The 27,373-nt window shown below is 40.4% G+C and overlaps 2 protein-coding genes across 4 annotated transcripts in view; both read right to left on the reverse strand.

Moving 5' to 3' along the window:
* LOC120713989 (WD repeat-containing protein 70) overlaps positions 1-5,145 on the reverse strand; it is a 45,469-nt gene extending 40,324 nt beyond the window's left edge. Inside the window, exons 1-8 of the mRNA XM_039999966.1 lie at positions 5,067-5,145; positions 3,875-3,934; positions 3,676-3,759; positions 3,491-3,590; positions 3,134-3,356; positions 1,924-1,983; positions 1,284-1,417; positions 84-237 (exon numbers count right to left, since the gene is read on the reverse strand). Coding sequence (XP_039855900.1) covers positions 84-237; positions 1,284-1,417; positions 1,924-1,983; positions 3,134-3,356; positions 3,491-3,590; positions 3,676-3,759; positions 3,875-3,934; positions 5,067-5,091 — 840 coding nt within the window. The 5' untranslated portion in view covers positions 5,092-5,145. The remainder of the gene's footprint in view (positions 1-83; positions 238-1,283; positions 1,418-1,923; positions 1,984-3,133; positions 3,357-3,490; positions 3,591-3,675; positions 3,760-3,874; positions 3,935-5,066) is intronic.
* A 703-nt stretch (positions 5,146-5,848) lies between these two features.
* On the reverse strand, positions 5,849-27,053 carry cplane1 (ciliogenesis and planar polarity effector 1). 3 transcript variants are annotated; one of them, XM_039999965.1, is made up of 50 exons: positions 26,574-27,053; positions 26,105-26,233; positions 25,888-26,023; positions 25,677-25,796; positions 23,444-23,676; positions 23,216-23,319; positions 22,938-23,094; positions 22,735-22,838; positions 22,056-22,238; positions 21,673-21,922; positions 21,398-21,598; positions 20,502-21,289; positions 20,171-20,361; positions 19,863-19,943; positions 19,596-19,769; positions 18,409-18,576; positions 18,088-18,319; positions 17,811-17,947; positions 17,491-17,708; positions 17,240-17,404; positions 16,806-16,953; positions 16,608-16,717; positions 16,366-16,515; positions 16,157-16,268; positions 15,567-15,879; positions 14,362-15,477; positions 13,912-14,063; positions 13,733-13,806; positions 13,577-13,641; positions 13,151-13,415; positions 12,742-13,068; positions 11,960-12,589; positions 11,689-11,870; positions 11,525-11,603; positions 11,333-11,411; positions 10,861-10,995; positions 10,607-10,663; positions 10,412-10,497; positions 9,844-10,051; positions 9,480-9,745; positions 9,253-9,352; positions 8,899-9,072; positions 8,572-8,614; positions 8,321-8,452; positions 8,059-8,230; positions 7,911-7,966; positions 7,665-7,832; positions 6,879-7,018; positions 6,508-6,764; positions 5,849-6,289 (listed from the first exon to the last, which is right to left on the reverse strand). In XM_039999965.1, the coding sequence occupies exons 2-50, from the start codon at positions 26,183-26,185 to the stop codon at positions 6,143-6,145; spliced, it is 9,666 nt and encodes a 3,221-aa protein (XP_039855899.1). In that variant the 5' UTR covers positions 26,186-26,233; positions 26,574-27,053; the 3' UTR covers positions 5,849-6,142. The 3 variants fall into 3 exon arrangements, with proteins under 3 accessions (XP_039855899.1, XP_039855898.1, XP_039855897.1); XM_039999964.1 differs by having other exon boundaries at positions 8,059-8,233; positions 11,689-11,867; positions 26,574-27,052; XM_039999963.1 differs by having other exon boundaries at positions 8,059-8,233; positions 26,574-27,052.
* Between the last annotated feature and the right edge of the window lie 320 nt (positions 27,054-27,373).

A 27,373-nucleotide genomic window follows, 5' to 3' on the forward strand; every position in this document is an offset into this window, starting at 1 on the left:
CACTCGTCTGATCCTCTTAGAGCGCATTGTTATTGTTTCGTTAGATTTTATTGTAGAAACTGACAGTCAGCAGTTTGGCATACCTTTGTGTTAGCCATATCCACAATGTACTGGTCTCCTTTCACACACTCCATGACACTGAAGCCATCACGGTCCAACACCTTGGCCTGTGCATTGCCCGAAACCACCAACATGACATCACCGGTGATGCTGTACTGCAGGGCCTTGATCTGATGGCTGAGGAGACACAAAAACAGCACAACAAAGATTGCTTCACTAAAACATTCTTATATAAGAAGCTTTTAATTCTTCACTTTTTCAGGCACAAATAAACACCAGATAATTGCAACTATAAGAACAAAACATCTCAACATCTGATGTACCTGATTATTTGTATGACTGGCCTACAACAATAAACAAAGACACCCAACTATAACAACAGCAGAATATTTCTAATAAAGTGTTTTTAAAGCATAAAAAACAAAGCTTTCACAGAGAAAATTATCCACTGATAAAAACTGATGTTTTAAAAATAGGGGCAGGGTGCTGACATTGCGAGGTTAATGTGCAAATGCTTATTAGTCTGGAACCTCTCAGTTCTGCTTGGAGCATTATCAAAGGGCAAACCCTACAAACAGTTAGAGCAAAGCAAAGCGAGAGGTAACAATCAGCACTGGAAAAATGTAAACATACTACAGTATTCACTAAAAATAACCCACCCCGTTTTAGATAAACGCTTCTGATTGGTCGAGCAAGGGCAAGACCAGGTGGAAATCTGTTTGAATGTGAGATCAGCCCGATGTTTTCTGTCAGAACAAATGAAACATGAGCCCTCAGATTCATCCAGTTCCCAGGCCAAGGAAGCTTCAACAACTTTCTATATGAAACCCGGCTTGTTAGTAAACCAAACAGACTCCTAGATCACACTGTAATCAAATTAAATGTAGCGTTAATAAGGGGAAACCTGCTCCAGCTCAGCCCACTGATTCCCAAAAGCAAAAAAGAATTTGATCTTTGATGATGGCTTTAGTTAAACACGGAGTAAACACACATGCAAACACACAAACAGACACATATCTTAACCATCTGCTCTCAAAAGACTCATTTTGCATGAAAACAGAGGATGTCGCAGAGTTAGCATGAGGTTTGGTGATGTGTGTGTGTGTGTGTGTTTGTGAAAGTGTATACACTCTGGCACATGGAAATGCAGTCAGTGTAGTGGATGTTTACATGAAATTAATTATTGAACACGTGTCAAGGAGGTGTGTTGCTGTTCTCAGTACCACTCGCAGGGCTGCAGAGATCTGAAGGCCTGCAGAGCCTGGTCCATCCCAGCAAAATCCCAGAATCGAACATCATAATCATATCCACCAGACACCAGGCGGGCTCCAGAGGGGTCCAAGCCAAGAGCCGACACCTGAGGAAGCAGTTTGAAAACCAAGAGACAACTTATGAGCCTGTACAACTCAGAAAGCAAGCCGCTGCTGATTACTAGTTATAATACTAGAAATCTTTAACAATACAGTCATGTTGGCTTTGTTAAAAGGCACAGAAATAAATACAACCCAAATATTTTAAGTTTATTCTTCAATAATTTAGAACTAAACTGTTTAAAAACTGAAAAAGTGCGAGATCTGGATACCAGACTAAACAAAAGCAGAAAAAAAATCATCCCTTTTCTCACAGCTAGAAAAGTAACAGCTTCACAGCTGCTCTTTTGGCTAAAATCAGTGAGATAAATGTTAACTGAAAATCCAATGAGAGGCCTCCGAAACCAGATGTTTGTGTGTGTGTGCGTAATATAAGCAAAAGTTGTACTGTTTACAAGCTTGTGAAAAAAATAGAATTTTATTCAATGTCAACTGAGAATAGAGTTGTCACCAGCTCTAATTACTGGCTGGGTGTTAGAGGCGAAAGCCTTACCGTTTTAGTGCCATGCTGCAGCGTGATCTCATGAGTGTCTGGAATTTTTTTCACTGGATTCTGGGACAGAAAGTTGACATGAACGTGAGGAAAAGGCAAAACAACACAAGTCTATATTATGTCAATTGATCAAAGTGCAGCAATATGTATGATATTTTTACATTAAAAGGTTCTGAGTCTAAGACATTTAACGACAGAAGTCATATTTGTAAATGGTTAGAATCTGAGATATTGTGTAGATAGTACTTTCCTGTAAAAAGCAATACACACATTCTAAAAATGCTTCTAATTAAAAATTCAGATATTTTTAGGTGTCATTGTCCTTTTGGTAATGTAAAGAAAACAAATGAAAAAAGCACAACTAAGAAAATAGGCAAAATGTTCACCTTTCATCGTGTACAGTGCAAAACTAACAACGTTAATCTTTTCTCCTGCTGCCATCTTGTGGTTGGATTTGTTTTAAAAAACCTCAAACACAGAACACAATGTTGGCTTTATATGTCGAGATTGTGATCTGTCACAGTAGGAAAATCACACTATAAATTAGCTCATAGTGAAAAGAGCTTTGAGTGGTCAGTATCAATGTAAAAGCACTGTGGAAAAAGCCAGTCCATTCCATTCTTCAGTATCTGGGTCCTGTAACTGTGCATGCTATTTCACCGTTCAAATAGCTATTCATTGTTTATTTTTATTTACTTTTATTACCCTGCAATGATAATAAAATAGTTCTTTTAGCGACACAGAGACGAGGTTAAGGGAATGTAACCAACGTGGAAATCCAAAAATCCAGCAGCTCATAGCCTAGTGGCAATTGTGCCACGTGTAAGGAGAGAGCTGATTGGCTGAAAAGTTATCTTGTACAGGAAGAGAAACAAGAGCAGAGTTCACACCAAAGAGGAAGAGCAGCTTAAAAAAAATCAACATCTTCATAGTTTTTAACTCTTGGATAATTCATGGCAAGCTAAATAATGCAGAGCGCATGCACAAAGAAGGGTAACTCACAGTACACAGCTACAACATGGATCTGCAAAGCGCTGTATAACACCTATAGACTACTAACATACCACCATGGCCCAACATTTACTGAGAAAATCTTGTTTTCTTAATGAGCAAGAAGAAAGTCAACACTTTAGACAGACTAAGTGTAATCAGATATGTGTAGTATGCTGTAATTCACAGCCTACTAAGAGATTGTATAATTCAGACATACATCATCGTCGTCATCTTGTGCCTCTCCTTCTTCATCATCGTCATCATCACTGTGAGCCGTGCTGCCTGTGTAACCTGGTGGAAGAGGTGGCCCTACGTGCTCATCATCATCATCATCATCGCCCTGCTGAGCTGCATGCTGAGGAGGCACCGGTGGCCCGATAAGCTCTGAGTCTGAATCAGAATCTGAGCCACTGTCACTGCTGCTGTCGCTCTTCTGGACTCTAAAAATGATAAAAATAAATAAATAAGCTTTGTCAGACAAAGCAAAACATATTGTACACTTAAGTAGACAAACTGGAAGCCAGAACAGATGTAACAGTCAGTTAAGGATAAAACCTCATAAATGCCTCCCTACCTGGAAGAAGCAGCTTTTTCTCTCTGACTCTGGACTGACGGTTTGACTGACTTGGAGCTCTCCCCTTCCTCCTCCATCTCTATCTCCTTCTGCCGCTCCTCTAAGGACGCAATGATTCCAAATGCAATTAAACTCATCATGACTACTAAGCAGGGTTATCACATTGCCAGTGATGAAACACTTACCTATCACACGCTGACTCCTCTCGATGGCTGTTCGCCGGGTCTGCTCAAAAATGGCATCAAGATCAAATGTGCGGGCTTTCTTACCTGGAAGATAAAAATAAAACTCGATGTATGACTGCAACAACTCAAACTGTCACTTTATCAAAGAATACTTTTTTTACGTTTATATTTTCTGACAAGTGTGCTGGACTACACATACCAAACCCAGAGAATCCCATGACAGATGCAATGTCTCCATCGTCACTCGTCTTGCCTGTTGCTGTAAAAGAGGTCAGTGCCTTGTTTACAGTGTTTGACTCCATAGTGACAATTTCCTTTTCAGATCACTTCAGAATGCTTAAAAATGAAAAGTAATTCAATTTGGGAGGGTTTCTGTTTTCCTCTGTAGAGCAAAGAACAGCTTCAACATCACGTGTTTCAGTGAGATTAGGCAGACCAGGAAAAATACTGGGGTTACACAGACCTCCCACAACTAACTCCTGAGCCACTGTTCCTGTAGGTGTAATGTCCAGGTAACCCAGTGGTTTTATCCATATAGTGCATCAACCATTATATGGCTATGAAAGACATATATGTTGAGAGCGCATCTCTAACTCTATTGTTTATGCTTTGTTTAATACTCCACACTAGCAGCGTACACACGGATGAACAGAGGTATCCTCCTATGTCTACTCTGAATGTTCCAGTAATGTACAGTATTTCAATCAATAACCCCATCCTTTCCCTTTTCATTTATCATGATGTAAGACATGTAAACAATGTCAGTTCATATGCCAATATCCCTTAAAATCTGTCCCATTATTAAAGACTGGTTAAGGTACAATTATTTTATTTAAATTGGGACATAACTCTACATAAACTACGGACTATGGGGCTGTGAAAGCTAACAAGCAAATAATCATGTCCAAGAAATACTGATACCGACACAACAACCAATTTCCATATTGGCATGGAATTCATTCCGGGATTTATATGTAGGCTTCCGATAAGTGTGTTTAATCCACTTCAAATGTATTACAATATGAAAATACGTATGCTGTCCTCATTTCAGCTTACACAAAAAGATTTACAACTAGCAGTAGCTGTTCGTCTTTCCCCTTTTAAAGGGTAATAAGGATAAGATCAAAAGGGGATAAAATGGGGGGTAAATAAATGCGTGAACGTTGACAACAACTCGGCGTTTCAAACTAACTATGCTCACATTATAGAAAACATTAGTTAAGCTAACAAATAAGCTAACAAAAAGAGCAACGTTGTCCATTTCTTCACATGTTGTGTTACTAAATTAATTTCACTAAGAACTCAGGACAGAGTTTATTGTAAGTGGTCATTCATGTTTAAAATTAACATAGTGTCCGGCTTACAGATAGACAAAGGCAAAAAGTTCCTACCTTCATCTCCTCTTTTGGAATCCATGTTTTCAAATACGAACGTTACCTTTGACCTCCGGACGTTCTCGTTGTACGTCTGCTGTGCGGCTCGCAGCGCCGCTGCTGGTGTGCTTCGGTATGACCTTGTTTTGATAAACCAATAAGTTGTCCAAGCCAATAAGATATAAAGTAATAATATTTTGCTCAGAACAAAGCATCGATGAAACACAGGAGCTCACAATTCTTCTAATGTTCGAATTCATTGCAAACACTGGATTTATTTAGGGTGCATTTTTGTGGATCCATTGTAAAATGAGCTTTAGGAGAAGAAAGTCACCGCTTGATAAAGGCTCATCTCACATTTGCTTTAAAAAAAATTAAAAAAAAACCTATGTTGATAATGCCCAACACTTTTGGGAAAATATTCTGTGGACTAATGACACAAAAGCTGAACTTTTTGAAGATTTAAGTCCTGTTGCATCTGAAAAAAAAAACAAAAACACACCATTCATAAAAAGCTGCTTCAGGGCCTGGACGAAGCTGTAATTAGGAGACATGAAGGAGAATGTCTGGCCATTATTCATAGCCTGAAGCTCATGCTCACTTGGGTTATGCTGGACAGTGATCCGAAACACATAGCAAGTCCACCTCAAACAAAAAATGTCTGGACTCAAATCAGACTGAGATGCTTCAGCTTAAACAGGCCGTTCAAAAACCCTTCAAAGTGGTTGAATTACAGAGGATCGCAGACATGAACATAACATTATAAATGGAAGTTGAGCAAAGGAGAGAAGAACTGCCTCAAAATATTTATTATTAAGGAAGTGAAGTATGTACAAAAAAGTACAAATGTAGAAAGTTTTACACATACACAAAAATGACACAAGCCTATTACGCTACAAAACTGATTACATCATATGTAATTTATTGTTTTATTATTATTTATTATTTATTTATTATTTTCATCACAGTTTAAAACACTTTGGATTTACAGTATATGCAATAGGTACATACAAATACAGCACATTTCATTTTTCCAGCAATATTTTAAGGTATTTAAGTGTCTACGTGGACCATTTTTGCTTTCCTGGAGACACTCAGACTTCCTCTCCAGCCGCCATCCTCTCAATAGCTTCCCAGTCTATTTTGCTCAGGTTGCTGCTTCCACTCTCAGAGAGATTATCCAGCCAGTCCATCTCTGATCTGGAAGCATCACCATGCTCATCCAAAAGCCCTGCCAAAGCCTGAGAAAATATTCAAATAAAAATACATTTTAACACAAAACCACATCATCTGTTTTCCCTTTAGTTACACAGAAACATTAAAATTGCTGTTTGGTTTACTTAAACTAATTAGCAATTACAGTTTTTAATTCAAGCACTGAGTGATCATAAGAGTGACTCAGAGTTGATTTTCCATCTACAGCATCTGGAAAATAGGTGGCAAAAAGTGAGGTTCTTACTATGTTAGACTGCAACTCCTCCTGCAGCCTATCGAACCCTGATCGCTCCATCTCTTCTCGCTCTTCCGGCCTTGTCTGCTCCCTCAGGATCCCTCTTCTTACTGCAGTTCCTTCTGAAGAACTTCTGTTCACTTCCGTCTTTCTCTGGTACCAATCATGCTGTTCCTTACTGTGGCTCGCTGCAGGAAGTTTACTTGGGGTCTTGAGCATACCGCGTTTAGTCACCTGAGACAAGCGGTCCTTTGGCAAAAAGGTCGCTGAAACAAATAAATAAACAAATAAATAAAAATTAATCGCACAACCTAAACATTTTTCTTTTTTACAGTTTAAGCATCCATTTACTTTAATACCAATATATTTCATTACAGTACCTGGTCGGTGTAGTCCCAGTCTCCTGTGGTAATCGTCAGAAGGCCGTACCTGCACTTCAGCAAACTGTTGGCCAAGGCTGGCTGGGGTTTGTCCTGACTGGGGTTTCAGACTTCTTTTATTATTGATATCACTGTAAACTCTAGGACAGAGAAATCAACTCCATTACTATATAAAGCCTCAATTCTTTTTTTGTTTATTTTTTAATACACCGTCTCTGTAGGTACACGTCTTGGATACTCTGCAAAAGTTCTGAATTCATTCTGTAACTAGAAAAAAGGCCACAAAAGGTAACTGTGCGCTCATCTCTTAATAAATGTCAAAACAACTAGAATAGCAGCTCTCACCGATAATTACACCAACTATTATTTCTGGATGAGGATGACAAATGCATTTCAGCTTTAATGCTGGTGACTGCTTATAGCTGAAACACAAGAGTTTGTTTTCAACAAAGTGTCTCTGAATATACGACAGAGGTAGTCGACAGCCCTGACCTCAACATCCTGGCACAAAGACACCGAAGCAAATGAGAGAACAACCTTGGTGCACTTCTATAGATGAACTATTAATGCACTCGTATGATGATAAATTCATGGCATCATAACAGAAGCAGCCTTATTCTACTTGGGCCTTGGACCTTCAGAAAATAAAGTCCATGGGTTCACATAGTTTTCCTCGTCACTGTATATAATCTTTAAAAAAAAAAAAGTTTACAAGGAACGTGTTCAACATTCTTATTATTCTTTAATGAGTCTGGTTCCCGGTCGAATTACTGTCACAGACGATACCTGTGAGTGCTGCCTGAGGGAGGAGCAAAGGAAGAGTGTGTGGCGGAGGCCACCTGAGGTCCTTCAGGCCTTGATGAGCTTAATGTGGATGCAGGAGAGGCAAGAAAGTCACTGACCAAAGAAAAAGCCTCATGGGTCCTCTTGTTGTACTGCTCAAGAAGCAGGGCCCTAATAAATCAAGAGAAATAGTTTTGCACAGGCAGACGCATTTCTTTAAGACAACGATTAAGTAAATAAAATACATACTTTTCTTTCTTCTCTCTGCTTCTCGAACTGGTCGTTCTATTTTTGGTTGCTGAATACTGAAGAGAGCAAAAAAGTAACAAAGTGAATGGGATATTTCAAATACACAGCATGTGATAGAAACCCTAATGAAAAGGCGACTGAATCTCACCACTGCTGCTGAAGAAGAGAAAGGTTTGTGCTCCCTCTCTCTCAGGGTCTCTCTGTGTTTTTGATAAGCAGCCAGTCTTTCCCTCTGTCTTCTTCTCATCCACATCCTCAGCTCTCTTCTCTCATCCTCTGCATGATTCTGCGACATGGAGCTACTCTGCAGTTGGTCCTGCCTGCTGTGGGACATATTTAACAGCTCAGAGAAAAATCACACTTGTTTAAGTCACCATTTGAGCAGCACTCATTTTTAGTAGTCACTATACCTGCTACGGTGTGGAGTCTGTGAGGTGGACAAATCCAAGTCAGTCTGAGATAAATAGCCTTCTCTTATCAACTCGTCTAAGATTTCTGCTGTATCGGATAGCTCAGTCTGACCCAGATTCTCATCTGCTGATCTAGACATTGACAGGTAGAGGGCAGAATATTTTAATATTCAAGAGAAATGGGAAAAAAGGCAAGCAAATCAACAGCAGAAATGATAAGTTATAAGATCAGTATACCAACTTCAACTTACACGTGAGATATCCTGAATGTTTCATTTAACTGAGCTTCCATTCCTGTAGATTAAACATACAAGAATTATGACTTAAATAACCACGTATGCTAGTACAGTATGTCCTCCATCTATAAAGACAGATTCACAATCAGGTCAAATGGTACAGTAGTCCTCTATTAGAGAAAAATAAACATTATTATACCCAAGTTCAGCTCATTTTGGTGAGACAGAAACATAGAAACAAACAACAAGAGTGACAGCTAGTAAGTGTTATTATAAATCAGCCTGCTGTTAAATATATTTGTTGTCATTAGTGATGTTTTTTTAAATTAATTGCGCGATTACTTGGTGCGCTGTTTAGGTGGGACAGACCAGCTCTGTGACCGTGCGGAGAAGTGGAATAATGAAAAGAAGTTGTTCTTTCAGGACTGGAATCAAACACAAACTCCTCTTCTTGATTTTCATCATCTTCTTGGGATTCACTCAGTTCAGGTAAAATGTCCACATCAGGTGCCCATGCTGTTAGACAATATATAACTGATATCAGCATTTGAACAAAAACAGTGACGCACAATGTAATATCTTATATTTGAAATATATTACAAAAATAACGCTTTCATTATATACTGTAACTCATTTTTTGAGATGAACTAATAATGCAGATGATTTCACTACAGATGAATACATTTTAGGAAGCACCTTTCGTAGGGACAGTGAGTCTGACAGTTTTCTTTACTGCTGTGGTCGTCTTCACATAAGGGACCTTCTCTGGCTTGAGCTTTTCAATAGTGTTAACCAGCTACACGAAGACACAACAGAATAACCAAGAAATTACCTATAACATAAGCATGTCAGCTGTAGAATTCAATTTGTAAACTTGGGTGACATTAAAAATACAAGTAGTATAAGTACAAAACATTTTCTACCATCCCGGAGTTTGAGAAGTCCTTCTCCAAATGATCTGCAATGTTCTGTAGAGCAGCCAACTTGGAATCCAGCTCTGAGAGGCAAGAGGAGAACCTGACTATAGGAGTTGAAGAGGAGACACCAGGTGGTTCAGAGCTCTGGGTCTTTATAGCCTGAAGGATCTCACAGTCAGACAAATCAACCGCCTCGCTGTTTAGTGGAGTGTTTCTCTCGGAAACCCTGCTGGGTTCAATGTGGCTGACTGAAGGGGACTCCTCGGGAATATCTAAAATATACAAAGATATTTGGAAGAATAGCAGTGGTGTGCTTTAACAGCGGCACGACAATTTTCAGTAGACGGAACTCTATAAAACTTATAAAGACCTGGTTGAGTCGTAGGTTTCAGGAGATTCTCTGGAATTGTGACTGACGGTTGCGGAATGGCACCGACATCATCACCCCTGATAACAGAGGTTGCAAGAACATGAAGCTGAGCAGATGTAGTTGAAGAAGGGTGGATGAATGGAAGATCCTGACGGTGCCTCCTTTCCTCTATATCTAAGACACTTATGAACTGGCGGCTGCCCACATCCTGAAAAAACAAACAAACAAACAAACAAGATACTTTAAGCAACCTCCTGATGAAATATAATAAAAGGGGTAAAAGTGTGCATAAATCATATGAACTTAATACATTATAGTTACTGCATGAAAAGACCTGCATACTTTTATTTACAGGCGTTAAAAGAGCATCTATGCTGAATATATTCAGTGCATCCAGGTAATAACAGACCCTTATTTCACAGCAGCTATTTTGACATGAAACAGCAGGTTAAAAAATATACTGTTGTATTCAAATATAGCTGTACAATCCAAAAGCACAATTTACTGTAGCTAAAAATTGTAATGCTCCTTTATTTGGTGAATCCAGCATGTATTCCAAGGATCTTACCATAACTTTCTCTTCCTCCTGTCTTGGCTCCTTGGTGTTCTGAATAGTGACTTCACTGCACACCCGGAAATCCCCAGAATTTTGTGCTAGGTGGAGAACACAAACATACACACCCACAGATATTCTCAGTTGTATCATATAATAAATAAATAATCAGACTGTTATCACTGACCCTGCAAATTCAAAGAGACTTACATTTAGGGCTGCCAGCCTGGACAGATACAGCTTTATCCACAATCTTGGGAGTATAACCTGAAAGAAGAAGAATAAATGCTAAGATTTTTAGCTATAATTCAAGTTTTTCTTTAACTGTTTATGCTAATTATTTCTTATGAATAAAAACAGTCAGGCTGTTAAAGAAATTTCATTCAACTACAAATAAATGTAAGCTGTGTAGTAACTTTACAACCATGTAAAACCAATGCATCAACACTTTAACTTTAACTCACCTGGATCTGTGTTGGTGGAAGCATCATGGCACTCTGGGGGCCGTTTACATGCGGAAGCAAAGGCATGGAGCTCAGCTGAAGTGGACATAACTCTGTCCAATAATCTCTGACCAGTCAGTGAAGAGTCAAAAGATTCTAGGAGTTAACAAGAAGCAGATCAATAGAACTGCAAATGGGACATAATATATGATATTGTCTCATCAAGAATGTCCTTATCTCCTTGTTCTTATTTCTGAGGAAATTTTTAAAGAGTCTGAATAATTATTGCTAGTTCAGAAGAGATTTTTAAAACAGTATTACTTCTCCGCGATTTCAAAAAGAAAGCATACATTTTGTGGCTCCTGGCATCTACAGAGGTGCTTTAATACTCTGAAACTGGAAACTCAACAGTGCCAAAACCTACTAACATACAGTAAGCATGCAATGTGTGTTTATCGCTGTAAATATCAAGTGTTGTGCATTTAAGACCAACCAGGAAGAATGGGAATATCCTGTTCAGGGATAATCTCTTTGGCAGCTGCAGGCTCTTCACTCACAGGAAGTTCAGCTGGCTAAATATATAAACATACGTAAAAACATAATAATGAAGCAAACATATGATGAGTGTGTTGTAACTTAATATCTATTAAGCACAAAAAACTTTTTGGAATTAATATCATTCTACCTCATGTGTAGGAATGATGGAGTCATTTGGTCTGAATGTGACCTCAGTTTTTCTCGCCTTCCCCTCTCTCCTCTTCAGCCTAGAAATGACACAAAATGATATATAAGTAAAATGGTGACCAAAAAGGGGGGAAAACACTTAATATAAAACTATTATGTGTTTGCCTGTTGTTGGAGATAGCGGTGGAAGACGTGGGGTCTCTTCTAGTTGTTTCAGCAGATGGGTCTACTCTAAGTAACTGCAGCCGAGCCTCTTCAGCATTCGGGTTTCTCTTCACTAAGTTAGTCAAATCTTCCATGGAAAAGAGACGAGTTACATGGGTTGAAGCAGTGGCCAAGGGTAACTTCTGTGGGACAGGCATCCATCAATAAGCTATAACACAAGATACAGCGGTACCAAATGTGAAAATCAGGACGTTTGTGAAGCACTGCTTACCATTTTTGGTTCAGATTTAATATGCAGAAGCTTGATCGCAGGTGCTTCTCTAATTGGAGCTGCAATCAAAGGAGGATGTCTGGGAGAAGAAGGCAATCTGGGGAAGGTGATGTTGCTTTGAGAAACAGACTGTACGTGCAGAAGGCGAAGGCCCTGCAGTGCTGCAGGTGTGTGAGCTGGAAAAGCGGGAAGGAGTAGGGAGAACTCTTGACCTCTGGACTGCTCCGATGGCCAAATCTGATTTTGAGAGTTTCTGGGAGTAGGATTGTGTGGAGGATTAAAATTCAGCTGTCTTTTTGGAACTGAAGACCCGTCTGCTTTCTTTAAGGTGGTTTGGTCACTGTGCTTAAACTTTTTCTGATCAAATTTTGAGGTTGCAGGATTTAAAGCGTGCAATGCTTGGGGGTTTTGGGCCGGATAACACTGCGGGGCATTCTGCTGGGGTAACTTCAGGCCCAAAACCTGTGGAACAGAGTCATTTTGGTTGCTACCATTACAAGGCTGCAACACAGGAGTGCTGTGAACAGTGTCTGTAGTGGTGAGAAGGCCCTCGGAGGAGGGGATTAACTTCCTGCTCTCAAACAGCTGAACGTCTGCCGAGTCCGCCTGGACGGACAGTGGCTGCATTTCCTGAAGAAACAAGGACTTATTTCAAACTTGGTTTCACTGTGTTGCAAGCATTATTCACACAGAAAAGCAATCTATTAAAATTTTTCTAAAATTGAGGAATTTCTCTGTTTTTAGGATAAATAAATATATTGGTTTATCTTATCTTATCTTACCTGAAAATTTACACTGGTTGTACTAGACAGCAGAGCTTTTGTCTGTGTCTGTTGATTGGCAGGCTGGTCTGGAGGTCTGCATGTATGGGTGTGAATGAACTGGGTATTCTTGGATCCTGAATATGTCTGTACTGGATGTGGCACAGAGACGGTAGCTTGATTGGGTAAGGCACTTGGCTCAGGAACGAACCTGGTAGTGGAAGATGATGGCACATTAGGGTCTGAGGAGTTCATGTCTGGGTGGGTCAAAGAAGCACTCTGCTGGGCAAGTTGTAGGTTGGCAAATGTAACTCCCAAAACCTCTCTCAGACTCATGTAGTTGATATGCTGCAATGAAAGGACAAATACGCTCAGTTCAGTGTTAATCTTTTGAATCCAATCCTTCCCTTTTGGTTGGTCCCATTTTTACCTGAACCAGCCTGAATAAGTCTTCACCCAGACGTTCTCTCATTGGTGGAATGTGGGTGGTTGACGGCTGATTGGAGTTTGGAGAATATGCAGTGGCTCCACTAGCTGTGGAGCTTTGTGGATGAAAGTTTGAAGGAGCTACAGATGGTTTGGGGGGTGGCATGCCAGCTGAATCAGAAGTTTCTGCCTGGACTGTAGCCTCAGACTGTATAATGGAAGGTGTAGGAGGCTCTGGGTGTGGAGGTTCTTGTATGCTTCCAGCATGACTGTACAGGAAATTTCACCAATAATTTTGCATGCTTGGATTTGCAGAGATTTTTTTAAATTTTAGAAATGTCTGAGAAACATGCATTACTGAACAAATTAAATGTTCTCCTCTGAGAAAACAGTGTCACCATTATATATAGGTATAGGTATAATAACTTACACAGAGGTGGAACTGGATATATTGTCAGTTTTTGCTGAGCAGTCTAGGTCTGCAAGCTTTAAACTCTGAAAACGAAAAAAACAACAACAATCATATTGTCTTTAACAGTCACGATGATAGAGATGAATACTGGGAATTTTAACAGAGGATACTAACCATGTTGGGTGTGCAGCTTTTTCCACTGGAACCAGAAGACAACACATCCAAGCCCTCACTGTCACTGTGTTTGCCTAGAAATATAATATAAATCCATTAGTATTTTCTCTTTAAAAAAGAAACTAACAAAAAACTGTGTTATGGCAGCCTTCATGTTGCAGTATAACATAGCGTCATACAGTCTTTTTCAGGTGTAACATCTAAGTCATCGAGAGATGGCTGTATTGGACTTGACGGTCTGTGTGGCGCATCAAAAGTCAGCTGATTCTGGACAGCAGGGAGAGGACTCTGGTGACTCTTCAGCTCTTCTGGTTCATCTATATGAGAACCACTGCAAGGAAGAAAATAAGAACGACTCAGTGGAGAGGCAGCTAAATGGCACAGAGGACCAACAGAACAGCAACATGTAGGAAAAAGTAGGACAGGAGGCCCTAACTAAACACAACCCAGTTTTATAAACTGATCAAGACTTAAATATCAAAGAGTAGATTTCATTTGGCCACCTATAATCCAAAATAAACTGACTGGCAAGTACAGACTGGCTCGATAAAGACATCCTCTGAATGTGTGTCAGTCCAGTTTGTTTAATATAGAAATTTATGACTGTAAATAAAATATTGGGCACTCACATGGATAGTTCTCCTTGCTGTAGATTGTGATCTAGACCAGTGACAGGAGTGTTAGCTGATCCGGGGTAGCCTGTGTCAACACTGCTCTCTCTTTCTAGCTTACTTTCCACCTCAGACTGCAGCACAGGGGCTACTGTCCATTTCATTTCTGGGACTCGGAAGTGGGCGCTAAAGCAGTCCATCCCAAGTTGAGCGGTGTACCTGCGCTCCAGCAAACTGAGAGAAGTAAGGATGGCAGGTGCTGAGGCTTTGACACGAATCACTACACCTTCATCTGCTGTTCGTCCAACTTTTCCTGCTTTATCTTTCTTTATTCTACCATGATGCCCCATTAGCGCCCTTTTGTCAGCCCAGCGAACCATCCACTCCAGCAGCCTGCCCAGTTCTGGAAACTTGGATTCCAATCGAGTATCCAAGCCCTGCTGCAATTCAGTTACAGCTTCCACAGACACTGAAGGACTAAATATGTTATCTGATGGCTGTGCAGTGGTTAAGGCACTTTGAATAGGCCTACTTTCACTACCAGAGAGCCCTCCCATCACTCTTTGGTCTAAAGGCACACTGCTTTGCTGTCGGAGGCCAAACAAACCTTTTTGCCGCCCTATTCTCAGTCCAGGATGAGAACTGGCAGAAGGGTTAGACCTGGTTATGGGGGTTTCATTCCAGACAGAGGAAGTTTTCAGTTCAGGTGTTGTGCCATGTTTTACAGGTCTGTAGCAATAACCAGCTCTGAATACAGGTGGATCATGGCCTGGGTGTTTTCTTGCTGGATTGAGCCCATCTCTTTGACGACGATGTATGGTTGTGAGCACGTCAAAGGTGAGAGAATGCAACTCCTTCTTCCTCAGCTCAGAGCAGTAGCCCTTAAACAAAGGTAGTTCACTGCTCGAGTCCCCACCATCGGTACTATCCTTCTCTAGCACGTAGCTGAGGAAAAGCTCCAGGAAACGCAAGTACTCCTCATCCTCCAGCTCAAACTCCCAGGTCCCAACCACTGGTGGGGAGGGCTCCTTTATTTTCTTGGCACTGCCTTGGTTACTCTCCTCTTGAATTACGCTTTCAATCTTAACAGCAGTCTTCTTTTCATTTTCTCTTTCTTTCTCCTTTCTTTTGACTCTGAAATAATCACATAACGCAAAATAAGATACAAATAAGACACACAACACCACAGAATAATGGCAGTGATAGTATTTCACACTGCCTACCTGGTCATAGCTCTAGAATACTGTTCAGGAGAGACTGCCCCAGATGTATCATCTGTTGTGTCTCCATCAATTCGCATTGATGGAAACCCACAGTCAGTTATGGTGCTGGTACTCAGACTTGTACCCAATGACAGCTGCCCTAACATGGCCATCCCATGTTCCTGATCATCCTCCTCTTCATCCTCTTTCTCCCACAGATTGAGCACAGGGGGAGCCAAGTGCCTTTCTAGTCGTGCCAGATGTTTCCTTCTTTGCCTGTGTTTGTCTTGAATGAGAATCACCATGAGCTCGTTGCCTTCTTCTTTTTTCCCATCTAGGAATCAGATATTACACAGAGAATCAGCATCCAGTTATCACGTGTTTTCAACAGAAATCAAAGCTCAAACACTACTATTATGACTTGTTTTAAAGACCATAATAAATTATTATATGGGCATCACATCTGGCCTTTTAAAATATAAGATGAAGGCTTTCACTGCTTTCTATGCATTTAAAATGTTAAAAGAAGGATTAAAGCCAAAAGCTATTAATTTCTTTAAGTGTTGCACAGCACTTCAAAGCAACTTGCAAACAAAAAGTGGGGTCTGTACCAAGCACATTGCACTGCCTCAGCCTCTCCAACAGCGAGTTATACTTTTCTCTCAAAGGGACTCTGACAGACTCTTTCTCCTCTGGGAAGGCTTTTACAAGTGTGTCTGCAACCTAAGAAAAAAGAAGACAAACCAAAGAATGAAAAATGTAGTCACTAGAGTGTCTTTCATCATAAGATACCATGTATAATTAGACAAGGGATTGTCACCAGAGACACAGGAGGTAGTTCAGACATGAGGCTGAGCAGTATGTCTTGAAGTATTTCATCAGCACTAAGGAAGCGTGAGAAAGGCAGAAGTCGACAGGCCCAAAGGAGAGCATCAACACAGGCAGAATTCACTTCAGAATCTCCAGAAAACTGAGGAGCATAAATATACCAGAGCATTTAGAAGGCATCAGTGGCTAAAGAATAGAGAATAAATTGCACATTCACACTCAAAAAAAGTGTACCTTTTCATCTGTAACATGCTCTCTGGCAGCCTGATACCTCCTGCAACATATTGAGAGCTGGTCTCTGACATGAAGCATCCAGCATAGAGCACACAGCTCCCTGAAAACAACTTCATAGCAGAAATATGGTTAATACAAGTAACCTGAAACTAGATCATCACCAATTATATCCACAATTTAGAGTAAGCAGCATCTTACTAATAGTCTGAATGATGTCAGAGTCCAGGTGACCATCATTATTCGGCCCCCTTCTGAAAAAAACACTACGAGTGATTAACTTCATCAATCCATCCGGGAAAGCCTTTTCCTCCTCAGCAGCGGATCGATAAGAATACTTCTTCTTGATCTGATTAAAGATAGAAAAATGTTTACCACCACCTATTCCACAGGACATGATCGACCACATTATTTTGTCCATATGCATAACGAACCAATGAAGATCTATTAAAAAAAGAAAAGGGTAGGGAGTGAGACAAAAAGCATTTTCATGTGTCTTTTAGAACACACGTAATACAAAATTGTAAACAAGAAATTTAGTTGTTTTTTTTTAAATTATCTAAATCATTCATTCAAACTAGAATATCCCACTTCTTTTAGCAGCATTTTAAGCTTTTCCTTAAGCAAAGAAATACCTTGTGTAGCAGGTGTCTGGCACGGCGCAGAGAGCTGATGTACCACTGAGCAGCAGGACGGCAACACCGGCCAGATCTTAGGAGCAACACTAATCTTTGAAGATCCATAGAGACTTTGTGTCGACATGTGATTTCTGCAAACTGCCCCTCTGTCCCTATTTGATCCTAATCATGAGACACACGCACAACATTTAGCAGACAATTATCCTGTGAATGTACCATATGTAAACACCGATCTTCTATTAATGCACCTGTGTGTTGGGAGAAGGCTGTGGACAGTACAGAGGTGGGGAGGGAAGATACAGTCCACTGGGCACCAAGGTAGGTAGGGAAGAACACAGGTCTTTGGCTTTGTCCAGCAAGGTAGACAAGGGTGAAGATAAAACATTCAGTCCTGCAATGACTGAAGCTTTCAGAATCTCCTGTATGGAGATCTGTAACAAGTCCCAGTCTTCTCCTTCCAAAGGATCTTAAAAAACAACCACGCAAAGACAAAACAATAGCACAGACAGCAAGGTTAAAAGATTTCATGTGCACTGGGATCACCTCATAGAAGTCAGGTCTCACTAACCTGATAAGCTCTTGTCAGCATCTTTATCAATGCAATCTTGGGAGGCAGTCTTGTTGCCCAGAAAAGACTCCAACTCCGCCTGAAAAATGCTTTCTGGTTCTAAAACTGCTGGCAGGTGGAGCTCTCTCCTCCTGAGCCTGTCATAAAACATGTCACAGGGAAAAAAAAATACACAATTATTGAAGTCCATCCATCCATCAACCCTCTTCTGCTTATGCAGTTTAATATATGATATTCTAAAATCATCAGCCTGCTTGTTATACGTTTTCAAACTGACCGAGTGAAGTCAAAATGGTTGGTGCAGTAACTGGTGTACGCCAGGCTCAGAGACACTGCTGTTTTCCAGTCCCCCAGATGATAAGCTAACCAAACAGACTCAGGAAGTAGACCCCCTATCAGGAGCAGGTCCTGAGCATAGTCCACTGTCCATACTTCCGAAAGATGCTGCTGTCGAACTGCACGAGCCACCTCCTCCTGGCACAACGACACCACACGCTCAACACTAGGGGCTGAGGAAAGACATATTACATGATACAACAATACATGTTATGAATAAATCATAATAAATTTTTAACTGATGAGTAAGTTGTCAACACACCATGAGGTAGATGTAGTGGAGGCAGAACTACGACATTGTGAGCGGGCAGGACGAAGAGCGGCTGGTTGGTGAAGTAAGAGGCCATGAATCTCCCCAGTGTCTGAACCACCGCAAAGGCAGCGTCATTGTGAAGGTCCATCGGGAGCCATGGGCAAGGAAGAGAATCTACTGCAGGGTGTAAAGACAGAGATAATAAATAACATCTTCTATTTACAGTGATTTGGTTACTTGATCGCTGCATATAACCAGTAAGTTAGAATTATGGTTTGTCTAAACTATATGTCAGATAGTCAGATGAAGTCAGTTTTCCCACTATTATCTGACATTAATACTCCCCTCAGAATTGTATGAAAATAAAGTTTTCATGACACTTCATGTGTACAGTAACACTATCAATGTCTTTATAGAGAAACAGTCTGAAAATGTGTTCAATTTTCCTGTCTTGCCACCCTTCTACTTCTCCAGCTGGCAGCTGGTTTTCATATAGAACTCATATAAACACATTTGATTTCCACTGTGGTCAAATTGTGCTTTTTAAAGTTATTCTGAGAGACTGTAACCTACTGCCTATCTGCATAAAGACAGACAGTAAACTCTGCTTTAAAGCAGCTTTTAAAGCCTGGTCTTGCAGACAGAGAGATGTATGTGAATGTCGAATCAAAGTATTTCATGCTAATGACTCTTTTTATGTGCACCCTGCATGCTTTAAAGCGTGAGGTAATATAAAATGATGTACTGCATGCAGCAGAATATGGTCACAGAACAATCTGCAGTAACTGTGTGATAGATCACATCAAGAACAAAAAAGTACACTACTGCCCTAAAACTTTGTTAAATGTAATAAGACCTGCTATCACATATAGTTACTGCCTTGTTTTTCCTCAATTTCCTTTGGTCTGTTTATCAAATAATGTCTCTTCTGGGTCATCTGTTGTTTAAAACCATTTGTTGTAATTGCTTGCATTACAACAGTTTAGCAGGACATTTTGCGACCTTTCTTCTGTTCTGTTCTTGGATTTTCTAATCTAATCTAGTGAACTGATCTTTTGCCTCCAAATATCACATTTCCATTGTTAAATAATGAACACTATCCCTGTTAAAAACAAACAAGCCTAACTGCAAAGGATTTATTAGAAAGTTTCCAACAATGGCTTTAATTACTTAACATCTTGATTCTCGAAACTTACTCAAAGATGAGGTTTTGGAGGTCAAGCTGTCCTTCTCCTGTCGAGCCCTGTACAGTATCAGCTGAGACATGTGGTCCCCCAGCTGCTGGGCTTCTTTTAGTTGGTACTGTGATAGCAGACTATACAGGAGAGCCAGACAAAGCCGTGTCTGCTGAAAGACACTACGATCACAACCTAACAAGAGAGGCATATAATGACTATTTTAAACTGACTGTGACTATGCAGTCTGGTGCCCTAATGTAAAACCTGAAATATACTTGTTCTTACTTTTGTCACTCTCTTGACAAATCTGTAACCGCCACACATCGGCACTTTCCGGGTATAAGCCACACAGGAAAAGATGTTCACCTAGTGCAACAAAGGACAAACTTTTAGTTAAACAACACCCACACAAGATGCACTATTTCTATGTGCTTATTTTGTCTTTTAATACATAAAGCGTAACTGTTATATTTGGTAATATTTGGTAAAAGAAAAAACAACTTTTTGTTTCTTTTTGGGTTTTTTCACTTTCTGTATCTGGCATCAGAGTTACATTTGAAAAAAATACTGTAGTTATCCATTCTGCTCCATACCTGGATAACTCAGCAGTGCGGGGCCCTCTTCTAGCCTTTCTCCAATACCCTGCAGTGCTGTCTGAATCTGGGACATGATGACAGACAAATGCTGATCTTCCTCGTCCCAGCCATCATAGCCTTTAAATCTTTTTAGTTCTTCTTTATACTGCTGGGTGACCCTGTACACCAGCTGCCACACTCCCAACAATCTGCCCCAAACAAAAAACAATAAAATCAAATTCTGTAAGACTTTGATAAAGCCTTATATTCAGTGGACGACATGAAATTTAGTGGCTAAAGCTAAGCTTTGCTTATAACTACTGATGTAGAGAAAAAAGTCTGTTCCAACCTGCTGGACGGTTGCTGAGGAGCAGGTTGAGCTTGAGGTACAAAAATTGATTTCTCCTCTTTCTCATCCTGTAACTGAGGCACATGATATATATCTGAAGAGGAGAGCTGCGGTGGATGTGAAGCAGATTGCTTCTCAATAGAGGGCCAGTCAGATTCTTGCTGCAAGCAGTAAGTGTGGTCAAGAGAATCAGAGATAAGCTGCAATATAAGCATGACTCTGGATAGACTTTCAGATGATACCAGGCATTGGCTCATGTGTTTGGAGTCAGGATGAGGGTTTAGAATAAGGCATATTATCTGTTTCGTAAACTCCACCATCAGCCCTAAGCAGTTGGACCCATCTGAGTGAACAGTATCCCAGGAAAGGAAAGAAAAAAGGGTCTTGATGAGCTGTGAGAGCCAAGTAAATGGCGAGGTATTCATTCTTCCTGTATGGATGACAGAGTTGGGTACCAAATGGAGTAAAGCAGCAAATCGAACCACAAAGTGGAGGGTGCGCCTCAGCAGAGGAGCTCTGTGTTCCACTGCATTTCCAAGAGAGATGCCAAAGGCCCACGCAGTCAACAGTCTACTCTGGATCTTCCCAAGTTTACGGTGAAGAAGAGTCTCCCTCTCCAGTTCAACAGAGTCAGTTTCATAATCTTGGCCAGTAACAAATGAGGTGTCAGCGTGTGTCTCTAGGGCATGGATCGTGTCAAACATTGATGCAAACTCCAAACGACCACCATCCTCCACATGAGAACCGGCAGGAAGTCCATCTAGATCAGAGTCATCTTCAAAGACAGCCTAGGAAGCCACACACACAAACAGCAGATTAAAACAGTCAGGACACATTATAAATCAGTGTTACCCAGACTAAAACAAGAAATTTCTCTCTAATAATATGTGACTGACTTGTATGTTTTCAAGAAGCTCCTTTGTGCCACCCAGTGTCTGCTGGTCCAGCAGAAATTGAGGCAAAGTGGATCCATTTGTGGCTGCTGAAATGAAAGAGCCTGTGGTCTTGGGTCGACATGTACTAGTGGGACTGAATACATCCAGGCTGAGGTCCAGATTCAAGCAGGATACCGAGTCCAACCATGCCTTTACATGACTCTAGAAAAAACAAATATACGTAAATTGTAATGCTTAGAGTACTAATAATTTTCTAAAAGTCCTGGGCTAATTACCTGTGATTCATCCAGCATTTGGCTGGTCTTCTCAAGATCTTTTCTTGTGTCCTTCAGAAGTGTTTTTAGTAACAGGGCAGGAGAAGGCCTGTCTAACACCCTCATCACTGTGGCCATGTAACCATCAGACACAATGAGATACAACAGTCGTGGATGCCAGGTCACAGAATACCGCTGTCTCATCACGTCCCGCACAGACAAACTGGAGCTGGACAAAGAGGCTTCCCCATTCCTTGTAGACATGGGTGGACTTCATAGAGAAACATAATATCAGCACAGAAATTACAACAAAATAAAGAAAGGGAACATATGGTCAAACCAATCAACAACTTCTCAAATGGAGTAGTAAGTGACAAGCATGACAGCCTTTAAATAAAGTATACCGGTAAGTGACGAGAGGGTGCAGGGGTAGGAAGTGTGCAGGTCCAAAGTCGACATTGCAACCAGAGCTTGTTAAAGTGAGCAGACCCCCAAGGCGAGCCAGCATAAGAAGAGAGCCTCGCTTCAAAACACATGCGAAGAAAAGGCCTCCAGGGGACCAGCTGACACTGCCCACCCAATAGGACCTGAAAGAGAAGAAATGCAATTAGTTTCAGCTCATTTTTACATATATAGCACCAAATCATCCCTAACAAGTGACTTTACATATTATGGTGAAGGCTGCATAATGTTATAAATAAACTCCCGTTTCATAAACACTTAGAGATGACAAATAATGCTATTTTAACATGAGAAAACCTCACACGGGAGCAGACTCAGGGATGAGATAAGAATCATTCCAACAGAGATCCCAAAATACTTTCAACCACAGAGAGCCTTGTGTGATACATCACACCATTTAGTAGTAGTGGCAGTCTTGATTGCACTTCTTGGCAATTTTGACACATTTGTACATATATAGTTGATTTCTCTTCCTGGGATGCTGGGAAAGGATCATGCAATGCTGTTTATTTCTTGTAAATACTGTACAATCTAGCAATGAGTGTTAAATAGAAGTTTTCTCCCAAATTTAACTGGATGACTGTCGCACAGTGCAAATCATTTTTACTTGTACACACTGACCTTATGTATTTGGAGGGGATCTCCATTTTCTTACTTCCACATCCTCCAAGGCCACTTGATATCGAGACAAAATTCTGCATGCTCACAAAGAGGACCTGTGTAGCCTAAATTCCAACAGGCAACACACGTTTTGATTTATGTTTCTACTGATCAATGGACCTAAAAAATGTAGATGTGAAAAAAGAAAGAAGCTACATGCTCACCTTAGGTTTCCTCTGGTTCAGAACAATGGCTAACAGTCGGCCGTCTGGTGAGAAGGCTGGCACCAAAGCCCCTCTGGACTTGACTGGTTGGCATGGTGGAGTGAGACGAGACATGGGATATGTCTTAGTGACCCACTGTATCCTGTATCCCACAGAACTAAAAGGAAAAAAATAGTCCTTTTAGTTCTATATGTTTAGTATTTAAATTTACTATTTAAATGTTTCGAATTATATTTACTCAAGGAGAGTCTTACTGTTACAGTAATGTGTTCACTCACCCTGATTTCACGTGACCTTCTTTCCATTTAATCTTAAGGCAAGTGATAACAAGCTTCTTCCCAGATGTGAAAACAAAGGCAGATAAGCAGCTATCACCCATAACCTGAGGTAGTTTGGATGACAAAAAAACATACAAGATCTCTAGACAATAAGAAATGATGAGGTCTTTAAAATGCTTTTGTTGATTTAAATATGCCACAAATATGGATTCTGTTTAGAAACCAGACCTCTGTCTTGACAAAAATTGTGTGCTGGGATGCTTCTTTGTCTTGGGAAGAAGGCAGGATGGTGTCTTCTAGGGACTTTATCAGAGCCCAGTGTCCTTTGACTGGACCATCTCGCAATCCTGTCAAATCCTTCACGTCTATACATTCCCACAGGAAAACTTGCCCAGTTATGGCCACCAATAGCACACGTGTCCCATCACAGGAAACCTGGAGGGACAGCCTTGAGGAATTCCCTGTGAAAATATCGGATCGGATAATTTTGTTACAGATGTTCACTACATATGTGTGTGTGTGTGTGTGTGTGTGTCTGTGTGTGTGTGTGTGTGTGTGTGTGTGTGTGTGTCTGTGTATGTAATCTATACAAATAGAATAATTAGTTAGAATAAGTTAGGTGCCTAGAACAGAAACAGCTTTAGTGAAGGTTACAAATGATCTTCTTATGGCCTCTGACAGTGGACTCATCTCTGTGCTTGTCCTGCTAGACCTTAGTGCAGCATTCGATACTGTTGACCATAATATCCTATTAGAGCGATTAGAACATGCTGTAGGTATTACAGGTACTGCACTGCAGTGGTTTGTATCATATCTATCTAATAGACTCCAATTTGTGCATGTAAATGGAGAGTCCTCTTCACACACTGAGGTTAATTATGGAGTTCCACAGGGTTCAGTGCTAGGACCAATTCTGTTTACATTATACATGCTTCCCTTAGGCAGCATCATTAGAAGACATAGCATACATTTTCACTGCTATGCAGATGACACCCAGCTCTATCTGTCCATGAAGCCAGATAATACACACCAATTAGTTAAACTGCAGGAATGTCTTAAAGACATAAAGACCTGGATGGCTGCTAACTTTTTGCTTCTTAATTCAGATAAACTGAGGTTATTGTACTCGGCCTGAAAGCTTAGAAATATAGTATCTAACCAGATTCTTACTCTGGATGGCATTACCTTGGCCTCCAGTAACGCTGTGAGGAACCTTGGAGTCATTTTTGACCAGGATATGTCCTTCAATGCACATATTAAACAAATATGTAAGACTGTGTTCTTCCATTTGCGCAACATCTCTAAAATTAGAAATATCCTGTCTCAGAGTGACGCTGAAAAACTAGTTCATGCATTTATTACTTCCAGGCTGGACTACTGTAATTCATTATTATCAGGATGTCCAAAAAACTCGCTGAAAAGCCTTCAACTAATCCAAAATGCTGCAGCAAGAGTCCTGACAGGGACTAGAAAGAGAGAGCATATTTCTCCTGTTCTGGCTTCCCTTCATTGGCTTCCTGTTAAATCCAGAATTGAATTCAAAATCCTGCTCCTCACAAACAAGGTCTTAATCAGGCCCCATCTTATCTTAATGACCTTGTAGTACCATATCACCCCATTAGAGCACTTCGCTCTCGCTCTGCAGGCCTACTTGTTGTTCCTAGAGTATTTAAAAGTAGAATGGGAGGCAGAGCCTTCAGTTTTCAGGCCCCTCTTCTGTGGAACCAGCTTCCAGTTTGGATTCGGGAGACAGACACTATCTCTACTTTTAAGATTAGGCTTAAAACTTTCCTTTTTGCTAAAGCATATAGTTAGGGCTGGACCAGGTGACCCTGAATCCTCCCTTAGTTATGCTGCAATAGACGTAGGCTGCCGGGGGATTCCCATGATGCATTGAGTTTTTCCTTTCCAGTCACCTTTCTCACTCACTATGTGTTAATAGACCTCTCTGCATTGAATCATATCTGTTATTAACCTCTGTCTCTCTTCCACAGCATGTCTTTTATCCTGTCTTCCTTCTCTCACCCCAACCGGTCGCAGCAGATGGCCGCCCCTCCCTGAGCCTGGTTCTGCTGGAGGTTTCTTCCTGTTAAAAGGGAGTTTTTCCTTCCCACTGTCGCCAAAGTGCTTGCTCATAGGGGGTCATATGATTGTTGGGTTTTTCTCTGTATCTATGAAGCGCCTTGACTTTTGTTGTGATTTGGCGCTATATAAATAAAATTGAATTGAATTGAATTAGAACAGTTAGGATAAGTAAAACTAAGATATTCATGCAGTGCAATGATAAATTAAAAGGAAATATGCCAAAGTTAAAGCAATACTTTGTTCAGTATAGACAAGATATTTAAAGTGATGCATATAAAGGTCCCACAACTGATTTATTCAATTTATTGAAAACTTTCAAATACTACACAAGTCAAACTATTTTGCCTCTAGATGTCTTTATAAAATACACACATACCCTGAAAAGAAGTAATTATCTGAACTATTTCTGGGACTCCTGCAGCAGTCTTCAGCAAATCTTTATCCCGGTTCCACAGAAACACTTCTCCAGAGACCAAAAGACCACAAAGCCACATACCTGGAACAAAAACCAAGAACAAGATAAATTTCTTAGCCAATAATCAGAGCTAAATGCATTATTTTGCTTCGAGTTGACATACTAAGCTCACCGTTTTGCGATGAAGCCATTGTCACAACATTGTTGAGCAAAGGATGGAGTTTAGGAGTTCTCTTCTTGGTACGACCAGACACCATGTTAATTTCACTGATCCTCTTGTCATCCAACAGAAACACAGATTCCTTCTCCTGAAGAGCCATGACACCTGCTTGTAATCATATTTTGTATGTCTATAGAAATGTATTTTCGTAAAAATGAATTCCCCTCACCTGCCCGAGCCAGCAGAAGCGCGGCCATGGTTTCTTCCGTTTGATGCTGGATGACAGAACAACTTCCAACTTCAGCTCCATGTTTGAAAGACAGCATCAGTGCTTCCTTGTGACTGTGCATTCAGGAAACTGTAACGGCAACACAGACAGTGTATTTTTCCAGACGTAGTCGTAAATCTCCCTGCGATACGATAAATAACGTGCTCACTGCAAATGTATTCATTATATTGTGAGCTAAAATTAACTTTGCTTAAAACCAACAGCAACAACAACAAAGACGGGGAAGAAACATTACTGTAGGTAACGGTATGATTAACATGAAAAAAATAGCGTTAGCAGCCTAGCTGGTTCTGTTTAGTGCGCAGAGACAAAGTCCCTAAAAAGCCTAACCTGAATATTTAAAGCACATTGGCTATATTCACTGGTTATCTTCAGACTAAGCGATGCTGAGAATTTTATTATAACTTACCTATTTGGAATTTATACCGTATATAATCACGAAATATTTCGAAACTCCCTCCGCTTCAGTAGCCAGAATTGCTTCCCATGATCCTCCGGGAGGAAGCTTAAGCGCGTTGCCGTAGGAACGTGACGGCAGCTGTGGCAGACGCTCTCCGCTCCCTCCATGTTTTTAACTCTGTGCGTCCCAAATCCTCACAGCTGTTATTTTGCTCGTGAAAGATATACAGCTTCATGTCACCCCTGGAAGCTGAACATATTGTAAATTTCCTCTCTTCCATTCGTCATGACGTTTATATGACTTTCTGGCTCTTTATGCCAAATGTTGTATTTTTTTCAATACTAAAACACTGCAGCCTGAACATTGGAGGGACATTTTGTTACCGTTCTGTCGTGCGGAATAATGCTTAAAAAACAAACAAACAAAGTTCCAAACTTCCAAAGTTATTACAGTGAAGTCAACCTAAACTAAAAAGAGTAAAAATGCGTCTTAATTAGCTGACATAAAACAAGACCAGACCATCTTAACCTTGCCTCATGACTTTCTCTCCAAACTGCTCAACCTAAGCTGTCCATCTGATATACTCGGTGTAGGCTCTTTACCTTACAATATAAATAACATTTCCGGTGATTGCTGTTATATAAAATTGAATTGAATTGAACTGAATTGAAGAATATTACAAATGAATTAATAAAGTGAAATGGCAAAATTGACTCTGGCCAATACTGAAATTAAACCATGTACAAAACCTGAAAATATGGAAAAATACAAAATTAGAATAAATCTATGTCCTACTTGACATTTGAAAT

This window comes from Simochromis diagramma, unplaced genomic scaffold (genome assembly GCF_900408965.1).
Source record: "Simochromis diagramma unplaced genomic scaffold, fSimDia1.1 OVJJ01000596.1, whole genome shotgun sequence".
Classification (NCBI taxonomy): domain Eukaryota; kingdom Metazoa; phylum Chordata; class Actinopteri; order Cichliformes; family Cichlidae; genus Simochromis; species Simochromis diagramma.